General features: G+C 33.7%; 3 protein-coding genes across 4 annotated transcripts; 2 read left to right on the top strand and 1 right to left on the bottom strand.

The window, feature by feature from the left end:
- Positions 1 to 2,056: 2,056 nt before the first annotated feature.
- LOC126725424 (auxin-responsive protein IAA27-like) lies at positions 2,057 to 5,931 on the top strand. Its single transcript, XM_050430157.1, has 5 exons — positions 2,057 to 2,863; positions 3,658 to 3,887; positions 4,769 to 4,910; positions 5,401 to 5,462; positions 5,629 to 5,931. Exons 1-5 carry the CDS (start codon positions 2,298 to 2,300, stop codon positions 5,664 to 5,666), a joined length of 1,038 nt encoding a protein of 345 aa, XP_050286114.1. The 5' UTR covers positions 2,057 to 2,297; the 3' UTR covers positions 5,667 to 5,931.
- Positions 5,932 to 7,183: 1,252 nt separating this feature from the next.
- Positions 7,184 to 10,941, bottom strand: LOC126725423 (uncharacterized). Its single transcript, XM_050430156.1, has 4 exons — positions 10,433 to 10,941; positions 8,919 to 9,363; positions 8,702 to 8,817; positions 7,184 to 7,837 (listed from the first exon to the last, which is right to left on the bottom strand). The coding sequence occupies exons 1-4, from the start codon at positions 10,809 to 10,811 to the stop codon at positions 7,416 to 7,418; spliced, it is 1,362 nt and encodes a 453-aa protein (XP_050286113.1). The 5' UTR covers positions 10,812 to 10,941; the 3' UTR covers positions 7,184 to 7,415.
- Positions 10,942 to 13,972: 3,031 nt separating this feature from the next.
- LOC126725422 (protein JINGUBANG-like) lies at positions 13,973 to 17,273 on the top strand. 2 transcript variants are annotated; one of them, XM_050430155.1, is made up of 2 exons: positions 13,973 to 14,697; positions 16,372 to 17,273. In XM_050430155.1, the coding sequence occupies exons 1-2, from the start codon at positions 14,134 to 14,136 to the stop codon at positions 17,089 to 17,091; spliced, it is 1,284 nt and encodes a 427-aa protein (XP_050286112.1). In that variant the 5' UTR covers positions 13,973 to 14,133; the 3' UTR covers positions 17,092 to 17,273. The 2 variants fall into 2 exon arrangements, with proteins under 2 accessions (XP_050286112.1, XP_050286111.1); XM_050430154.1 differs by having other exon boundaries at positions 16,369 to 17,273.
- The last annotated feature ends 1,330 nt before the right edge of the window (positions 17,274 to 18,603 follow it).

Raw genomic sequence — 18,603 nt, 5'->3', positions numbered from 1 at the left:
ATGCAAACCTAACAGTAACTTTCAAAACTTACATCGACAAATTTGTGCCTCATGTCAATAGAGACAGCATGCCTGAGTGCCTCAGTCTCAGCTTGGATGGGAACATTGGTGTTCACTTCGATGGAACAAGCAAAACACTAAATTCTCTCTTCAATCTCTAGCAATTATGGCAATAGTTGAGTCAATTTTTCCCACAACAGCATTGCAATGAATCCTAATTCTCTCCCTTGTTGGATTACTCCAACGAGTGACTTAAACTAGGGAGGAAGGTAGTTTGTCTCTCAACAGATCTTTGGGTAAATTAACTAACTGATGTGGAGTAGAAAAATGAAGCTCTACCACTTTTAGCCCCCAATCGCTCTGAAACCACAACAATAGTGCTACTAGACACCTTTGAAATAGATGTATAGGTTTTTTTTTTTAATTTTTTTTTATTCAGGTTCACAATCACAGAAAAGGGCACTTTACATAAATATTAGAATCAAACCTGGATATAACAAAAAATAAAATAAAATAAAATAATTGCATACATCTAATTGTGCTAGACTCATAATGATCAAAATAGTTCATGATATCCATCCATCCATATAAGGAAGCAATATGCACAAGTATCACACGATGACCAATAAAAGAACATATGGAAAATCTCCACAATATGTTGTCCAAATTTCATCATTTACTAAAATCCCTATGACACGTAAGAGAATAATACTATCACAAACTTGCTACCCAAAATTCATTCCATCAAACAATATACCAATTATCGAAACAAATTATATTCTTTTCACAATATTAATAAAAACTATACAATCAAAAGAGAACTCATTAAACAAAGAAAAAGGAATTGATTTTTACTCCACAAGCAAAACAAATTTCTTCATGAGAGTACCCTAAATATCTTAGTAACGAATAGGCAATGGTGGCGGTGGTTATGTTTGTTGTGTAGGTAGGGGCAACGGTGGGTGGATATTGATTGGTGTTGTGGTAGACTATCTATGAGGGGTTTATCATGTTGTTTTTTGAAGTTTTTTTTTTTTTGAAGGAATTATTTTTTGAAGTATTGAAGTTATTTTTGGTTTGACCAACTTATTAAAAGCCCGTTTTGTAATAGATTTTTAGTAACATTATTTGTATTTTTTGAAAATATGAGTTAGTGAAAAAGTGTGAAAATACATGCAATTTTGTTTAAATACTGAAAACTGTTATTTAAATTACAGTAACAAATAGGCCCTAAACTACTTGAAAATTTTGGAAAATATTTTATGTAGGAAGAAATGAGAGTAAATGATGAAAATTATATATATATATATAACAATAGTAATATCCCTTAATATACATCATATAAAATTGGAACATTAAATAAGTTATTTCATTTAAAGTTAAGGTTAATGGTTTCTCATGGATTTTTTCTTTCTTTTGCTGATTAAAAAAGGTAGAGGAGCAACCAGTCCTATAGATTTGAGTGAACCTACGTCATGCTTCAAAGAATATGAATTAAGATGTTGAATGCCATCAAATTACATGAGAGTAGTTTTGTCACTAAGCTCTCATTTAAAATAAAATGTTTAACACTAATATTCTGCACACACTTTCCAACCATAAAAGAGCATCATCAAGTTACCCAACTGAAAAAAAAAAAAAAAAAAAAAAAAAAAAAAAAAAAAAAAAAAAAAAAAAAAAACCTCTCAAAGTTTATTTAATTTTCCCTATTTTAAGCTCATATATATATATATATTTATTTATTGATATTGATAAGTAGATTCACAATACATTATTATCTTTTTTTGATGGAAACAATACATTATTATCTATACTCATACAGTTAGCCATATAATATTTTCGAGCATAAATTTTTTAATCGAATTGACAGGGCTCTCACAGGAGCTTTGATAGAGAGTCAACATACCATCTCCATTTAAAATCATCTCACCTTTGCAGCAAGAAAAAAAAAAGGGGGGTTAGAATTCCAAAACATAAAAGAAAAAAAGGAAAAGAAAAAGGTATTATTTCTTTTTATATATAGAAAAAAAAGTAATAAAAAAAAAAATGTAGCTACAGAAAGGCCAAAGAAGCTTCTTTTCTGCATCAACAAAACCAGACCAGCAGAGCTAAGCCAGAGTGTTAATCCCACAACCTCTCTCTCTTACTCTCTTTCTCTCTGCCTCTCTCTTTCTCTACCCTCTGTTCAAACTAGTTGTATCAAACAAGCTATCTCCTTCTTCTTCTTCTTCTTCTTCTTCTTATTCATACACTTCTTGAGGCTTGTCTATTTGAGTTTCTTGCATTGTGTAACTTTCATGTCTATACCACTGGAACATGATTACATAGGCTTAACAGAGACTTCTTCAATGGAAAGAAGCTCTGAAAAGCTTTCATCTTCTAGTTCCTCTACTCTCTCCACTGAGGATGTGAAGAGTTCTGCTCTCAACCTCAAGGAAACTGAGCTCAGACTTGGCTTACCTGGGTCTGAGTCTCCAGAGAGAAAAGTCTCTCTTTTTGGCAAGGACTTAGAGGATAAGCATAATGGGTATCCTTTAAGCCCTCTCAAGAACCTTGTGTCTGGAGCTAAAAGGGGTTTCTCCGATGCCATTGATGGGTCTTCTGGGAAGTGGGCTTTCTCTATGAGTAATGGATCTGAAGCTGATTTAGTTAAAGGTGCTGTCTTGTTCTCTCCTAGAGGTGGAAATGGTAGTGGGAAAGCTCTGGGTGTTTTGGAAGGTAAAAGCAATACCCAACAGTCTTCTGTGTCTGCAACACCAACTTTGAAAGAGGCTGGTTGTGTTCCTCAATCTGCAAAGCCAGTTCAGGACAAGAAGCCTCAGGTTCCTGCTGCAAATGAACAGAGCAGCGCTCCTGCTGCAAAGTAAGCTTCCCTTTCTAAGCATTTGATTATTTTTGTTTTCTTCTCCTTGTTGAGTTGTGCTATTGTTAGTCCAAAATTGTTTACTGAAAAATTTGAGGAAAAGTCATTGAAAATGAATTTTAGTTTTATGTTGTATTGGTTTTTCCATAAGAAAGTGAACACCTCACCTCAAATCAATTTAATTGTTTTGAGCACACTTTTTTTTTTTTTTTTTTTTTTTTTGTGTTATGGAGATTGAAAATTTTTAATTAAGGCTTCAAATAGAGCATTAATACTTGCTGATACTAGGTTCAGCTCTGGTATTTATTTGCTCATTTCCTTTTTCTTTTTTCCTTATTGTTTGCCTTTTCTTTGTTGTGTTCTATCGGTTCTTATTGACTTGTAGTTGTTATTTTTTTTCTTCATTTAATTTGAGGCTCTCTGTTTTAGCATGCACTTGGTAGATTCATGTATTCTTCCTAACATACACAGTATGTGTTGAGCTTGGATGCATAGATTTTGTGGATTGTACTAATTACTTAAAACGTTTAGTCTGTAGTATAGGTAATACGTTTGGAAAATTGTGTTCAGCTATATTATCTCTTAAAAAAAAAAATTAGGTTTTTGTAAGGGTGATAGTTTTCGTGGGCTATTAATATCTTCTGTTTCAATCTTATTATTCTTTCTTTCTTTTACAGTGTAAGGTTTTCACTTTATTGTTCTTCTATCTTTATAAAATTAACTCTATTTGTTGGACTTTTAAATATGTACTACCACTTGATGGTGAATCATTGAGCATAGTTTTTTTGCAACAGAACACAGGTGGTAGGATGGCCACCAATTCGATCATTCCGAAAGAACACCATGGCTTCCAATCTTGTGAAAAATAGTGATGATGCAGATGGGAAGACTGGATTTGGATGTCTTTATATAAAAGTTAGCATGGATGGTGCTCCATATTTAAGGAAAATTGATCTCAAAACCTACAACAACTATGCGGAACTCTCAGCAGCTCTTGAGAAGATGTTCAGCTGCTTCACCATTGGTACTCTCTCTCTCTCTCTCTCTCACACACACACACACGATAACACGAGGTTAATGAGTATGTGGCTATTATTTTCTTGTATAACACACCCCTTCGATCTGTTTAGTCCCAAAAATAGAAAAAAAAAAGTGTAACCTATATTAAAATCCTTAAAATGCACCCTTTCATTTTGACAAGTAATAAATGGATTTTTCAGATCCAATAAAACATGGTTGAGAACCCTCTTGCCATATAAAGAAAGCCTGTAAAGGTGCTAGTGCTTAGTGATATATACTAACTATGATATTGAAGGAAACATTTCCCAATCATTTGCAGTTCTTACCGCTACTAATGATTTTTATATATATAAAATATAATATATCATATTTTATATATATATATATATATATATAAAATATAATATAATATGATATAAGAATCACAATTCACAAGGGAAAAAAAGTATAAAAATCATTAGTAGCGGTAATATATATAAAATATAATATAATATGATATAAGAATCACAATTCACAAGGGAAAAAAAGTATAAAAATCATTAGTAGCGGTAAGAACTGCAAATGATTGGGAAATGTTTCCTTCAATATCATAGTTAGTATATATCACTATATATATAATATAATATGATATTAGAATCACAATTCACAAGGGAAAAAAAGTATATTTTAAATATATAATTTCTATTATATACATGCTGAGTTTTGTGGTAGGTGTGCTTGAATTTAGGAAATTTAGACTGCTTCTTTTAAGATATATTAAAAAGAGTGTTTTCTCAAGTTTGCAACAAAATTGCGTGATGAGATAATTACACCTGTTACATTAGAAACTATGGTAAGATATATCAGAAGGGTCTTTACTCAAGTTCATGAATGGCTGTGATTCAGGGCAGTGCAGCTCTCATGGGCTTCGAGGGCAAGATGGCCTGAATGAGAGCCGTCTGAAAGATCTTCTCAGTGGTTCTGAATATGTGTTGACATATGAAGACAAAGATGGGGATTGGATGCTTGTTGGTGATGTCCCTTGGGAGTAAGTGCTATCCTCATAAATGTGACATCTGTTTCTTTTGTTTTCTTTTTTTCATTTTTCCATTTTCTAGTCATGCATATATGCGATTTCAAATGTTTTGATATAAATCCTAGATTATTTCTGAATGTGATGTGGCTTGTCTTACTGAATTGCATGGTTTCTGTTATAAACTTAGTCCAGGTGATTGAATTGACTTAAATCTTGTATCACAATTATCTATAGTGGGGTAAACACTAAAGTAAAACGTTGATTGATATTGATCCCTCATAATTCTGATTCAAAGTTGATATGATTTGACTGTCCATTACAGTTTGAAAACTAACTATTCAGAATTTTCTAGACATCAGGCTTGGCATTGAATTCTCTACTTTTATTTAGATATTTCCAACTTGATCTATATGTTCTGATATGATATCTTGCTTTGGATTGAAGATTTGTCATTTTCAGCCATGAAAATATTCCCTTATTGTTTTGTTGATTGTTTTCACAGAATGTTCACCGACTCCTGTAGGAGGCTAAGAATCATGAAGGGCTCAGAGGCAATTGGGCTAGGTATGTGTTATCATAATATGTTCAATGTGATAATTTGTCAGCTTAATATTAAGTGTGACTGAAATTGAACATCATGGACTTTTTGTCAGCTTAATCGTCGATTTTTGTCTCTGTAGTAAAAATGTAAGTACATTCAAAATGATCTAAGAAATATGCTTGATTGCAGCTCCAAGGGCCGTGGAGAAGTGTAAGAACCGTAACTAAAGTGGAAGTATCAACAAAGACCAAAGGGAGGTGTTTACTGGGTATCAAAAGATTTGAAAGAATTTGAAGTTTGGTATTCTATTTTAGAAACCTATATGTGTTTTTGATATGTATTAGCTTTTGTGTAGTTAAGAGACTGGAAAATTTTCATGTAAGGTAGAAGATTTTAACTGGAGACATGGATTATTATATAATTTATTTTGTTTTTCTATATGTATCTCTGAACTCAAAAGTGATGTGTAAATGGATTGCTTGATGTTTGTAATTCCTCTGCCTCTACAACTCTATTTTTGGTAAATTACAGAAATTTGTTTACTCACTCTATAATTTTAATTTTGAAGAAAAATGATGAACAAAGGTTGGGATGCCATAAGCCCTAACAATTCCGTTTCCCTCAAACCAAGAATGCGAAGAAATTGGACAAGGGGCAAGAAAATCAGGGATGCCATAAGAGGAATGGGAAAAAGGGAGAAGAATCAGTGGCACTTTTTTGACAAAACGGAGGGAAAAGGAAGAGAAATGAGGAAAATAAAGGAAGGGGAAAGGAGAATAGTTTTCCTTAGTAGTATTTGATTTGCAAGATAAAAAAAAGAAGGGAAAGAGATGAATTCCATGTATAATTCTCTCTTTCTAATTAATTTCCAATTTCAAAGGAAAGAAAAATGGTAGGCTCCATGGAAATCAATTTTCTTCTCTCCTTATTTTCTCCCATACTAGGAAGCAAACCAAAACATCGTTTAGACCAGTAGTCCAGGCTATATATGAAAAATGTACTTACCAAAAATTTATATATTGTTGGGATCAATTAATTTATATTAGAATAAAGTTATTATATTAGTATAAATAACTTTATAACAATTACAAATTTTTTAAGCCGCAGATTTTAACTACACATTTTTTAAGCCGCTGATTTTAACGGGATCAAATGGTGAATAAGACTTTACTTGCCATGTCTTCAACATTATTAATTACTACTTGCCTTCAAGACATTTATATCTCCATTCTCCAAAACTCCATACTGGCACAGTAATGGCTTGCCTTTCTCTTTATAAAAGCTCACCTCCTCTTCCACTCATCAACCAAGTTCGCCACATTCCTCTACTGTATAGTTGAACCGAGGTACACCAAAGAAGAGAATGGAGAGAATGGCATAATTGGAGTCGATTATCAAAGACAAGAGTAGACAATCCTGTTGCCACTGGCTTTTCTGCATTTTGACTTATAGTTGACCATGTAGAGATACTAGATGAACTAGTTTTTATTTCCAGCAAAAATAACCATTGAATTTTGACACGCACCAACACAGACAATCTAACATTTGCATCTCAATTGACTGGTAGCATCTTATATAAAAAATATCAGGTAAGGTTTCTGAGCTTATACTAAGCAAGTTGGACATAACGTGAAAAACACGTTGCTGTGGCACATTTGTGTACCACGCACTTTTGACATGTGACAAAATTGTAGAGAGCCACAGATAAGATAAACGAGGGCACTAAAAATAGTCCACAGAGAAGTGAAAAAACTGATGGCCGGTCATTGCTACATTGTGCTTAACAGTTAATATACACTAGTCTTTTTGGTGAGTACACAAAAAAGTTGTCACTATCAGGGATTCTGAAAATTGATAAAGAAAAAAAAAAAAAACTAAAAAAGGTGAATGGAAACACAAAAACTACCAAGAAAAAATTCATGCATAATATAAACAGGTATGGGAAACTAAAACAATGCATTCTCATCAAGACTGCTCTAAGATTCTTGTTCAGATATGTGAAGATAAACCATCTGAGTATACCCGTTAAATACAGATGTCTCAAGTCTGGTCAAACCAAGACGCTGGAATAAGCGATACCGACCGTCTTCAACAATGGGACTGGGTGCACGAGCTGGGTCATATCTTGTTTGATGAGTGAGAGAAGGTCCAGCCACAGGAGGGAGTTCCCAATAAACATCAAGAATTGATTCCAGAAAACGGCTGTTCTGAAAGTGGTCTGCATGGGAGATTGGCTGATTACTGTGGTTGAAGTCATCTCGCATGTACCCTCTAACACCCCACCACGCTTCATCTGGGCCACAAAGTTCTTCTATATCGACTGCTTTCTGCCAGAATTTCCTCCTTTTCGATCTAATCCTAGCTTCATCACTGTCTTTAAAACAGCTATGGCCACCTCCTAAATTAACAAAATAACCAATTGACCATGAGTGCTTCTTGAGGCAGTAACCCAGTACCCAAAAGCCCCAAACCAACAGAACAAAAATCCTATAGAAGAAAAACTCCACATGGGAAAACGCAATTACAACAGCCAAACCTATAATACAAGTCTGGCTACAATCTGATGGCTCGAATCATCAGAAGACTAGAAAATTTACATTTTTTGAAAATGAGATTCACTTTTTTCTTCTTAAAATCCTGTTGTACTTGAACCGAATATTGCTAGGTGTTGGGCATTAATGCGAGAGTTCTAAACACCTAAAATTAGATCATCCAAATTCTAAGACATAAATGCCCCAAAAAAAAAAGAAAAAGAAAAAGAACATTCAGGCCAGCTGAAAGAAGACCAGATGTCTCATCAATTACCAATTAATACAGCCACCAATAAAGGATCATGGCAGGGAATGACATAAGTATAGATATATCTTTAGCCTACCCAAATACTTAAGAGAAGATTTTATTTACTAAAATTTGGGGGTGCCAGCTAGAGTAAGACTGATGGATGCACTTGAACCTTCTTGGCAGAAAGGCATACCCAATTTATTTACCAGTAAGCCATCAATAATGCAATCAACATGAAAATCTCTCTCTCTTCTTTTTTTTTTTTTTTCTTACCAAAAAAAAAAAAAAATGGTAAGTTACATGGGCACCTGCTGGGTCTTGAACCCAAAACTTCATCCTCTGCCTTGCTCTTACAAGGGAAGGAAGTGCCACTCAAGCTAAAATAAACTTTTCAAAATAACAGATAGACCACAATTCTCAGTTAATTCAAGGCAAAATCAATGTACATATAAATGAAAGGTAAAAGAGAGAGAGCAAGCACCTCTTATATAAAATTGATCACATATCTGCCTTACAGAATAATGATCTCCGGTTCCAGTGTCATAGTTATCCTCAAAAACAAGATGTTGGAAGCCCGCTTTCAGAGCCTGCTTTATTCTGCTCATGAAGGCATACAAAAGGAAAAAAATTGGCAAAACATCCCAACCTAGATCAATAATAAATGAAGGGAAAAGTGTTCCTTGAGAAATGGTGATTACCTTTTCAATTCATTTTGATGGTCGTCGAAAAAAATAAGAACCCGACTGAGATCAGTAATCTCATGTTTCTTCATTACACTTCCCCAATCAACACTTCCAAAATCAACAAAATCTTTTCCAGCAAAGTATGTGCAGTTTCCATCAACATAAGCAGGCCCCTTCTTCAGATATTTCTCAGGATGCCGTGGTGAGAGCGACACAATTGGTGTGTCTGGCATTGCTTGTCGCAAAACCCAAGTTGAATGTCCCTTAAATGCACCACTCTCAATCATCAAATCTGGCTTCAGCCATCGAGCAATGAACCAAAGGCCAAAACTGTGGTCAAAACCCATCCCATACATATTGTTTTTAATTGGCCGGGTTTCATATATAGGTACAAACTCTTCCAAGCCTTTGATTAAATCCTTAGATGTCCATTCGACTGTTTTTCCATGTTTCGATCTGCCTTTTGCCAAAAATAAGGACATAAGAATCAAAAAATTATTGGAAAATAAAACTTAATGATTTCACATTCAAACCAAGGATTTCAAACAGAACATAAGGATTTAAATCCCCTCATGTTCATCTTATGAGCAGCATGACTCGTGTTAATGAAATCTCAGCCATACCCAATTAAATGTATTGCCATAATCTTACAGAACTATAGTAATGGGACCAATTTGCACTCAGGTTGGTATCATTTTGCACCAGCAGGATCACAAGTTCACAGTCAATAACAAGTTATGGTTGAAATTTCACCAACACAAGGCATGCTTTACTGCCATGAAAATGACAGAATCTATATTCCTGTACTCTATATTGTCTCTGGGAGTGTATGAAATGCAAGGGAAAGGAATGGAACTGAATTGTAGACCCCACCATTCCACTGTATGATAATAGACATTCACATCAATTAAGTAGGGGAAATAAATAACACTTTTGCTCTTATTTGAAAAGCTTACGAATAAAATATAAGTGGTATAATATAGTAAACTTACAATACATCCCTCCCCCTATTGTACATTGCATCTTAAATTCACTCCATCCTTAGTATTTCTTTCCTTTTATAAACTAACTTCTAAATCTGACTTCCATTTTTTACTTGGACCCCATTAAAGACCATAAATTTCCACAAGGTTCAGCAATTTCCTAAAATAAGCAACACAAAAGAAAACCCATCTCCCCCATTAATTTGTTGCAACTAATTTTTTTTTTTAATAAAAAAATTAAACATTTCTCACTTCCTTAACAACCCCAAAACACCAAATCTAGACATCCCAAATTCTATTCCATTTCCTCCAGAATTCCAGTACATTTTCTCAGCAACCAAACATAGTCCCCAATTAGTAATACTCTAGATCCTAATCAAACATTCACAACCCATAATCTAAATCCATCAAATGCCTCACTATACACCAGAACCAAAACCAAAATATACAAACTTTAATAATAAAAATTATAAAATTAATTACATTTTACACTAAAATCATAAATTGAATCGGATCCGGGTATTGAAAAGATAGCAAGGGGCTTACACCAAGGGACGCCGAGAGATCCGAAATCGGATTCAAGCCCATCCAACCCGAAGAATCCGGAGCGGGTAACCGGGTCGTAACTGGAGACGCAAACGAAGGAGCGAGAGTGGAAAAGGTACAAGGAGAGAATGGAGAGTAAAGCGAGGGAGAGGAAGACGAGGCAGAGCCCGAAAGGCCCCATCCGGGTCAAGTAGTTCGCGGCGGTCCGGGTCGCAATTCGGATCTGCTGGTGCTGCTGCTTCTTGGTCTTCTCGTCGTCGTCGGCGTCCGCCGTCGCTTCGTCGTTGTCGTTTTCGAACTCTACCGATGACGTGGCGTCGCTGCGAGGCGAAACGGCACGGCGCACAGAGAGAACTCGCTCCAGCATTTTCTTGTGCATTGATTTTTATTATTATTTTTTTTGGTTTCGGTTTTGGTTTTGTTATCAAGTGTGAGAGTTTGTGGGAGTTGTGAAAATTGAAATTGTGAGAGAGTGTAATGTGAAGGGGAAAAATTAGGAACTCAAAAGAAATAAAAAAGAAAAAAGAGAAGTAATGTCGTGTCGTGTGTGTGTGTCTCTCTAGTCTAGAAGGGTATAAAGATTTATTTATTTATTATTTATTTTTGGAAAGATTTCTTTTTAATTGTTGTTTAATAAATTTAGCATTGATTGATGAGCTTTTATATATATATATATATATATATATATATATATATATTGAGAATGAATGATGAGCTTAAATATGATTTTGCGAAGTATTAGGAATTTAGGATAAGTCCCATTCTTCTTCTTAGTTTAATTCTCATCCCTTTTAGGCTGTTTAGCAAGAATACTTAAATATAGTTTTTTGTTTTAAAATCCATAAAATAGTGGGTTTTATACTTGAGTTTATTGTTTGACTAATATTTTCTAAATACAGTTTTTAAAAAAACAATATCCTATTTTCTGGTTAGGTTTAGTTTACCTCTAGTACTTTTTTAATTGGAATCTATTTTTATTTTAATGAGAAATTGCCACATTACCCACTAATTAAATAAAAAGTGGAGATTAAAACTCACTACTACTTACTATTGTGTATTTAAAACAAAATGACACTTCAAGTTAAAAAAAGTACTAGAAATAAGCCAAACCCTTTCTAGTTTAGAGCAGGATTTTGAAAACGGCTAAAGGTGTGTTTTCAAGATACAGAAAATGTTTTTAATAACATAGTTGTAAATAAATTGAAAACAGTAGACCCCACATATTTGTCTAAACTCTTTTATCTCTTAAAATAAGGAATTTATCTTTATCACAAAAAAAATTTTCACATTTCAAATTTGAAATTTATCATTAAAAAAAAAGTACATGAGTTCTATTCCCTTATCATTATCCATAAAAAAAAAAAAAAAAAAAAAAAGTAATCTACAGACTTTTTGTAAATATATATTTTTTAAAATCTTAAAAATAGAAATGGTCACCTAAACAATTATCTTTTGTTTTTAGTATTTTGAAATTTTTTCTTGAAAGTAGGAGCCAAACATGTATAATATAAAAATCATTATCTGAAAGCTAGTTTCAAGTTCAATTTTTTTTTTAAATTGTTTTTATATTGTTTTGAAAACAAAAACAAAAAACATTCTATCAATCAAGCCTATATAGATAGATATTTACTCTGTTTAGGTGCCACTTAATTACGATGAATTATTAAGTCTACCAGGAGGACGGCTAATGTGGTCTTTCACATTTGCATAAATGACATCATCTCATTAATTAGGAGGACCACATTAGTAGTCCTCATGGTATACCTAATAATTAATTAGTTGACAGCAATAGAAAAAGTTATTTTAGGAACACAAACTTTGCCGTACCACGTGAATTTGTTGAGTCTATGTGAAAGTATTTCAAATTATTCATTACATCCAGTATAGCATACTCTCCTCTCACATAAATGTAGCTCTATATGCAGGATCTACGCGTAGGAGATGTATCTTTATATGAAAAAAGAGAGGATGTAGAACATTAAAGTGCCCTCAATAATTTCTACAGCTTCATTACAGCGCAAGCCACCTGATTTCTAGCAATATTGCTTCTGGACATTCCACCTAGCCAAGTTGCTTAATTAGTCACCGCCAACACCTATCGAATTTCCAACGTGGTGAGAGAGAGAGAAGTTAACCCCTGAGCGCTTTTAAGGTGACATGAATACACGTATTCCATGAGTTAATTAGATGATGACAAAGTTAATATTGAAATGTGTTGGAGAAAAATAAGGACTGAATTGACATAAAAAAATTGTAGAGTAGAAAAATAAAACTGGTTCTTAAAATTGGTAACCAAAAACGTATTTAAGTACAAAAGTGATGTTTTTTTCACATTGGTTGGGTATATTTAGTGTCTGCTATTTATAACGTCAGTCTACAATTACAAAGGTTACCTTTTGTAGTTGTACTCTGGTTATGTAATGTATTATAAACCCGGTTTAAAAATATTAATATTACTATTTTTGTATGTATTCTAATAAGTATTACTGTTTACTAAAAAAACATATTTAATTAAGAATTATTTATTTTAGAAATTTTTAAGTCTTAAATGGAAAAAATCTATTTCAAAATACTTTAATCCAACATCTCAGTCTCAACCAATATATAAATATTTTATTAATTTGATATTTCTAATATATTTTTCAACCTTTTTCAAGATTTTGGCAAAAAAAAAAAAAAAAATCGAGATTCCAACCAATATACAATTATATTGGATTGATAATTCTTAGATTTTCCATATATTTCATTGATATACAGTAAATATTTCCGATATCTCAGTCAACATATTTCCCATCTATAATACAAGATAACCTTTTCAATTTTTATAATCAAACCTAGATCTCACAAAAATATGTATGTAGAAATGTTTGGTAAAGAAACAAGTGTGAAGAGATTTTCTATTCAATATGAAATTGTCTAATCATACATTGGAAAACCTGTGTTTTCTTTAAACAAAATTAACAAATTGTTCATTTTAATTTTATAAAAAATTAAACATTAATTTAGGAAATTTTGATAGAGAATATTATGAATAAAAAGTAGATAAAATACTTCTTGATATTTCGTTTAATGCACTGCATTATGTTTGCTTGTTATGATTACTTCTTTTTAGTGGAAACCCAAAAATTTATAGAAAAATTCAAGAATGGAAATAAAAGAGAGGAATATACAAGTGCTTTTTGGTGTCTTTGTTAACAAATTGGTGTTCGTGGGGAGAGAGAAAAATGGTAGTAATAGAAAATGTTTGTTGAAATTATTGGTTAGAATCTTAATTAAGTACCGTACTTTTGTCATAACTGAACTTTGAGATTATTATTGTTATTGGAAGAGAGATAAAGAATCCTAAGATGATTGAAGCTTTTTGTGGCATGCATGCAATATTTTTAAAATAAATTTGATGAGTCATAATGAGAGATAGCCCTTGGATTCTTACATTTTTTTTTTTTCTTTTCATTCTTTGATGAAAAATTGCAACTATACAATTCCCCAAATGAAAGGGTAGAAGGAAAAAACTGCAACCAATTCTGCATTAGAGCATTTATATACTTCTCCTACCAAAATCAATTCACATTATGCATCACAATTTGTAGGAGAGCTATATATAATGCATTTAAACACAATATTACCCCACCAAAAGGAAAACCATTACACCATATGCACCACCACTACACCAGTCCTCTCCTTTGCATTGAGAGATAGAAATGGCTTCACTAGACTCCTCCAATTCCCCTCCAAACCCATCTTTTGCAATAAGAGGAACAGCCACACAGAACAAGTTCTTAAGAAGCATTTCAACCAAAGAGCCTTCCTTTTCACATTTTCCTTACACCCCACCAAGGCTAAGCTCCCCTAGTCTCTCCCAAAGTCTCCACACTTCACCACTCTCTTCACCTCTTCACCCTCTCTCTCCTTCCAAGCTTAATGACCTTTACTCCACCTATAGATGTGTCTCTTCTGTGCTAAAAAAAGATGGCCAAATCTTGTCCATTGCTGTGTCCAATAGCTTAGTATACACTGGCTCTGATTCCAATGTTATAAGGATTTGGAAACTGCCTGATTTCAGTGAGTGTGGACAGCTCAAGACTAAGGCTTGCATGGTGGTTGCATTGAAAGTGTCCAATGAAAGAGTGTATGCAGCTTATGGTGATGGCAAGATTAGAGTGTGGAGCAAAACATGGGATGGGTCTTTGAAACACATTCGATTAGCAACAATCCCAAAATCTGGAAGTTATGTTCGGAGCTACATTGGTGGGAAAGACAAAATGGTAAAGTTTTTGATGGGTTTGTTTTGCATTTATGTCTTGTATTAATTTTGTTGCTGTTATTTGTTAGTGTACAACTGCATGTTATTGTGTGGATTCATTGTGTATTTGTTTTGTGTGGAAATATCGTTGGGAGGTGAGTATTGTGTGTGTGCACTTAGAGGTTCTTTAGGGTGTGCTGAATAAGTGGCATGCATTCATAGGTCGGACTTGGGAGAGAAATATTCTAGTAGTCCTCTTTCACAGGTTCATGTGGTCTAGAATGATTTACATGGTGGTGGCACTATGGAACTTGAATTAACAGGCCCAACTTTCAAGTTTTGAGCTGTTGGATTAGTAAAAATATTGAGCAACCCAATCCTAGGCTACAAATAGAAGATAAAGCTTGGGCTCTAAACTAAAAAGAAGGAAATGATTTGGAAGGTTAACTAGCCCCATTCTAGTGGGTTTCATCAAAATTTTGTTGAAAATTTACACTAAATATAAGTTGTATTCAGTGCACAAAATTCTCAATTTTGTTTTAAGAGGTTGATTCCCGGATTCAAACTAGTGATCAATCACTTTTGGTGCAAAGCACTTTTATTTATTCCTTTTGTTTTCTTTCGTTTGGTGTGTTTGTATGAAATTTGGTCTTGATTAAAGCATTGTTTTTTTTACTGCTAATGCTTTAAATATCGTTGCTAATGTGAGATGGGTAAACCACATAGGATGTAAGAGGCATAGAATGTTAAGGAAAATTATTTACACGTCAACAGAGGTATAGAATGTCTAAATTCTGAAGTATGTGAGATGGGTAAACCCTCCTTATGTAATCCCCATTAGATTAAGCGATATAAATCCCCTTCTATGGAAGAATCTACCACGTTGTACAACAAATTTTCCCCCATTTGAAGGTATAATTTCAAGATTAGGGATAACTCTAGTATTGGCACATTGGTACTATAGTCAGTCACTAGGAATATGTCCTGGTGAGACATACATACCTACTTTAATGAACCCATAGATATTGGTGTTGCTCATTATTAAAATGAAAATATGGAGCTGCAAATTAATTTAGCTTCAGAAGTGTTGGAAGAAGAAACTTGACTAAAATTAGATTTGGTGCAGTAATAATAGCTTCAATATATACTATGTCTACCTTTTGGTATTCCAGACACAATGGCATGCATAGCTTTACTAACTTTTCCATTATATATGAGCAGAATCTTATACTCTTTAATGTAGGCACACAACAACCGACATTACTTTAAATTTTCTTTCTATATAAATGTCAGGAAAGAATTAGATGGAAGTTATTTCCTAAGAGCATCCAAATTAAAAAGCATTGCATGAATAAGGTGTTTGGTGAACATTTTTGCTCAGCGATTACTTCCTTTTCACTGTTTTTCTGGTGAACTGAGTTAAAGTTGGTAGAAATATTTATAACAATAATAACAAACATATAATTATATTCAATCTATTAGCAGAAATATAGGTTATATGTATATTGAAATTGGCGCCTAGTTCTGCCTTTTCCAGAACATTAGGTAGGATAACATTTTGAGCGTGAAGTGTAGTACTGAACTTTTCATGATTGTTTCTTTTTCTGAAACTAAAACAATGTACCTTGTTATTAATATTATTGTTTGTGATTAACAAGAAAATAATTTCATCATTCATGTTCAATCAATCTAGCAGATGAAGCATACTGGACCTATAACATCACTAGCGATGAATGCATCAGACGACATCATATATTCGGCTTCCCTTGATAGAACAGTGAAAGTATGGCGAATTTCTGACCAGAAATGCATTGAGACCATTCAAGCTCATTCTGGGCCTGTCAATGATATTATAGTCACTGATGACGGGTTACTTTTCACAGCCTCAGATGATGCCACTGTCAAAGTGTGGCGCTGCAACTTTTTTAGAGGGAATCAGTCTCACTCACTCACTGTGACACTCCCTGCCAAGTCCTCACCTGTAAAGACCTTAACACTAAACCAAGAAGGTGGAGTATTATATGGTGGGTGCACAGATGGTTACATACACTATTGGTTCAAGGGTTGGTACTCAGGCCAATTACAATATGGTGGTGCACTACAGGGTCACACACATGCAGTAATGTGCATTGCTAGTGTATCAAATTATGTTGTTAGTGGATCAGCTGACTCAACAAGCAGGGTTTGGGTTAGAGAACAAGATGGGCATCACACATGTCTAGCAGTCTTGGTAGGTCACAGAGGGCCTATTAGGTGTGTCACTGCCTTTTCTGGGTCCTTAGGTGAAGAGAGTGAGGATGGTTGCACAATTTGTACTGGGAGTCTTGACGGAGTCTTAAAGGTGTGGCATGTGACATGCAAGAACAAATCAAGCCAGAGTTCTGCACAAAATGTGTGCGAGTATTTTGAGCTTTAGAATGGACTTTAGGGAATCTAATTTGGTAGCAAGTGTACATATTTCTAGTCTATGTTCTGGCTCACATTGTTGTCAACTATGAAGCGATGACAAGCTTGAGCTTGTAATTTTGAAGTGATAGGTAATCATGTACTAGATTAACAAGCGCTATATATGGATGGGTACTCTCTAACCTTTCAATATGCAGTGTATCTACTTTGTTGGTACATCTTTAACCAATAATTCTTTTGAAGTAGACCATTTAATAAGATTGGTCATCTTTCAAATGTTCCTATATGCAAAGGAATAACAAATTTGGTCTGATTATTTCTTTATATTGCAAAATGTTCCTTTGTGCTATGGCCTTATGTGCCAATTTAACCAGAAACTAAGATGATTATACATAGCGGCATGTTCTCATTCATTGAATGGTTTGATGTGTCAAGCTTAGATTAATATTCTACAACGTATGATAGTAGCTACACATTTTATAAAAGTCAACTAAATAGCAATTTTTTCTCCTTTAGGACAATACAAGAATGTTTACAAGAAATTTAATTGAAATAAATGAAGGAAATCATAAGAACCCGAACAGCCACTAATTAGTAATTATGGTTGGCCTATGATGAAATAGGCCGAGTTATGAATGATGCATGACCCTCTCTTTTTAATATCAGAAACTTGCTTTCTGGCAATGCTCTCCTTAGAGAAATCAGATATGCATGGGGTGTACTTATCTCTGACTGCATTTCCAACCCATCGTTTGAATGTTCCTCACTGTTAGGGTGCTCCCTCTTTAACAACCTATAAATGATGCGACAAAGAATGCGCAAGCAACAAAGAATGGCTATGATTACTAAAGCAGATAGAATGTAAGCTTTGATGGAATGTGATCTTTTGCATCCAAGCAGAAATCCTAGACACACCATGGCTAAGGCTATAAGCATGAAAGGTCTTAGAAGGTTAAGTATTAGAGGAGAACATATATATTTTGCTTGGGGTTCCTTCCTTGTTCAAAATGTAGAGAATTTTTGGTGTATGCCGTATAATACAAGGTTAATTTCTGGGTGTATTCTTGCCTTCAATGTCAATGGACACAGTTTGCCAACTTCTGTTTCAAGCATAGAATATTAAAACAAACCTTTGCATAAAAATTACTATGGGAATCTCCTCCTTTTGAGCCATTCCTAGATCCACATTTGTCTTTCTTTCTAGTGTTGCTTTCTACCTCGGCCCAACTTGAAATTATTATTTCTTTTTTATTATTTTTTTTTTAAGTTCTCTTTTCACTACACTTATGACATGTATTCACACTTTGACATAAATCCATTTACATTAAACACTAACACACAAAAATTCCTGTCGTAAATCGCAAGTCATGTCAAATATTGTCACCTCTAAATCAAAACCTAATTTTTTTTATATAAATTCAAACAAATAAAATTTCAAATATAATAATGAAACAATTTCCTCCTTATTAGAAGTGTTGGATCAAACAAGTAAGCCTACTAAGTGCTTTATATTCTAATCTCA

The sequence above is a fragment of the Quercus robur genome, chromosome 5 (genome assembly GCF_932294415.1).
Source record: "Quercus robur chromosome 5, dhQueRobu3.1, whole genome shotgun sequence".
NCBI classification, from domain to species: Eukaryota; Viridiplantae; Streptophyta; class Magnoliopsida; order Fagales; family Fagaceae; genus Quercus; species Quercus robur.
Note: the sequence above shows the minus strand (reverse complement) of the source record. Positions and strands in the feature narration are given on the sequence as shown.

Coding starts and splice junctions, on each gene's coding strand:
- LOC126725424 (XM_050430157.1), top strand. CDS start 2,298: ATGTCTATACCACTGGAACATGATTACATAGGCTTAACAGAGACTTCT. Junction 4,911..5,400: donor GTTGGTGATGTCCCTTGGGA/GTAAGTGCTATC, acceptor TTGTTTTCACAG/AATGTTCACCGACTCCTGTA. Junction 5,463..5,628: donor CTCAGAGGCAATTGGGCTAG/GTATGTGTTATC, acceptor GCTTGATTGCAG/CTCCAAGGGCCGTGGAGAAG.
- LOC126725423 (XM_050430156.1), bottom strand. CDS start 10,811: ATGCACAAGAAAATGCTGGAGCGAGTTCTCTCTGTGCGCCGTGCCGTT. Junction 9,364..10,432: donor ATCTCTCGGCGTCCCTTGGT/GTAAGCCCCTTG, acceptor TTTTGGCAAAAG/GCAGATCGAAACATGGAAAA. Junction 7,838..8,701: donor TGATCAATTTTATATAAGAG/GTGCTTGCTCTC, acceptor TTGTTAATTTAG/GAGGTGGCCATAGCTGTTTT.
- LOC126725422 (XM_050430154.1), top strand. CDS start 14,134: ATGGCTTCACTAGACTCCTCCAATTCCCCTCCAAACCCATCTTTTGCA. Junction 14,698..16,368: donor TTGGTGGGAAAGACAAAATG/GTAAAGTTTTTG, acceptor CAATCAATCTAG/CAGATGAAGCATACTGGACC.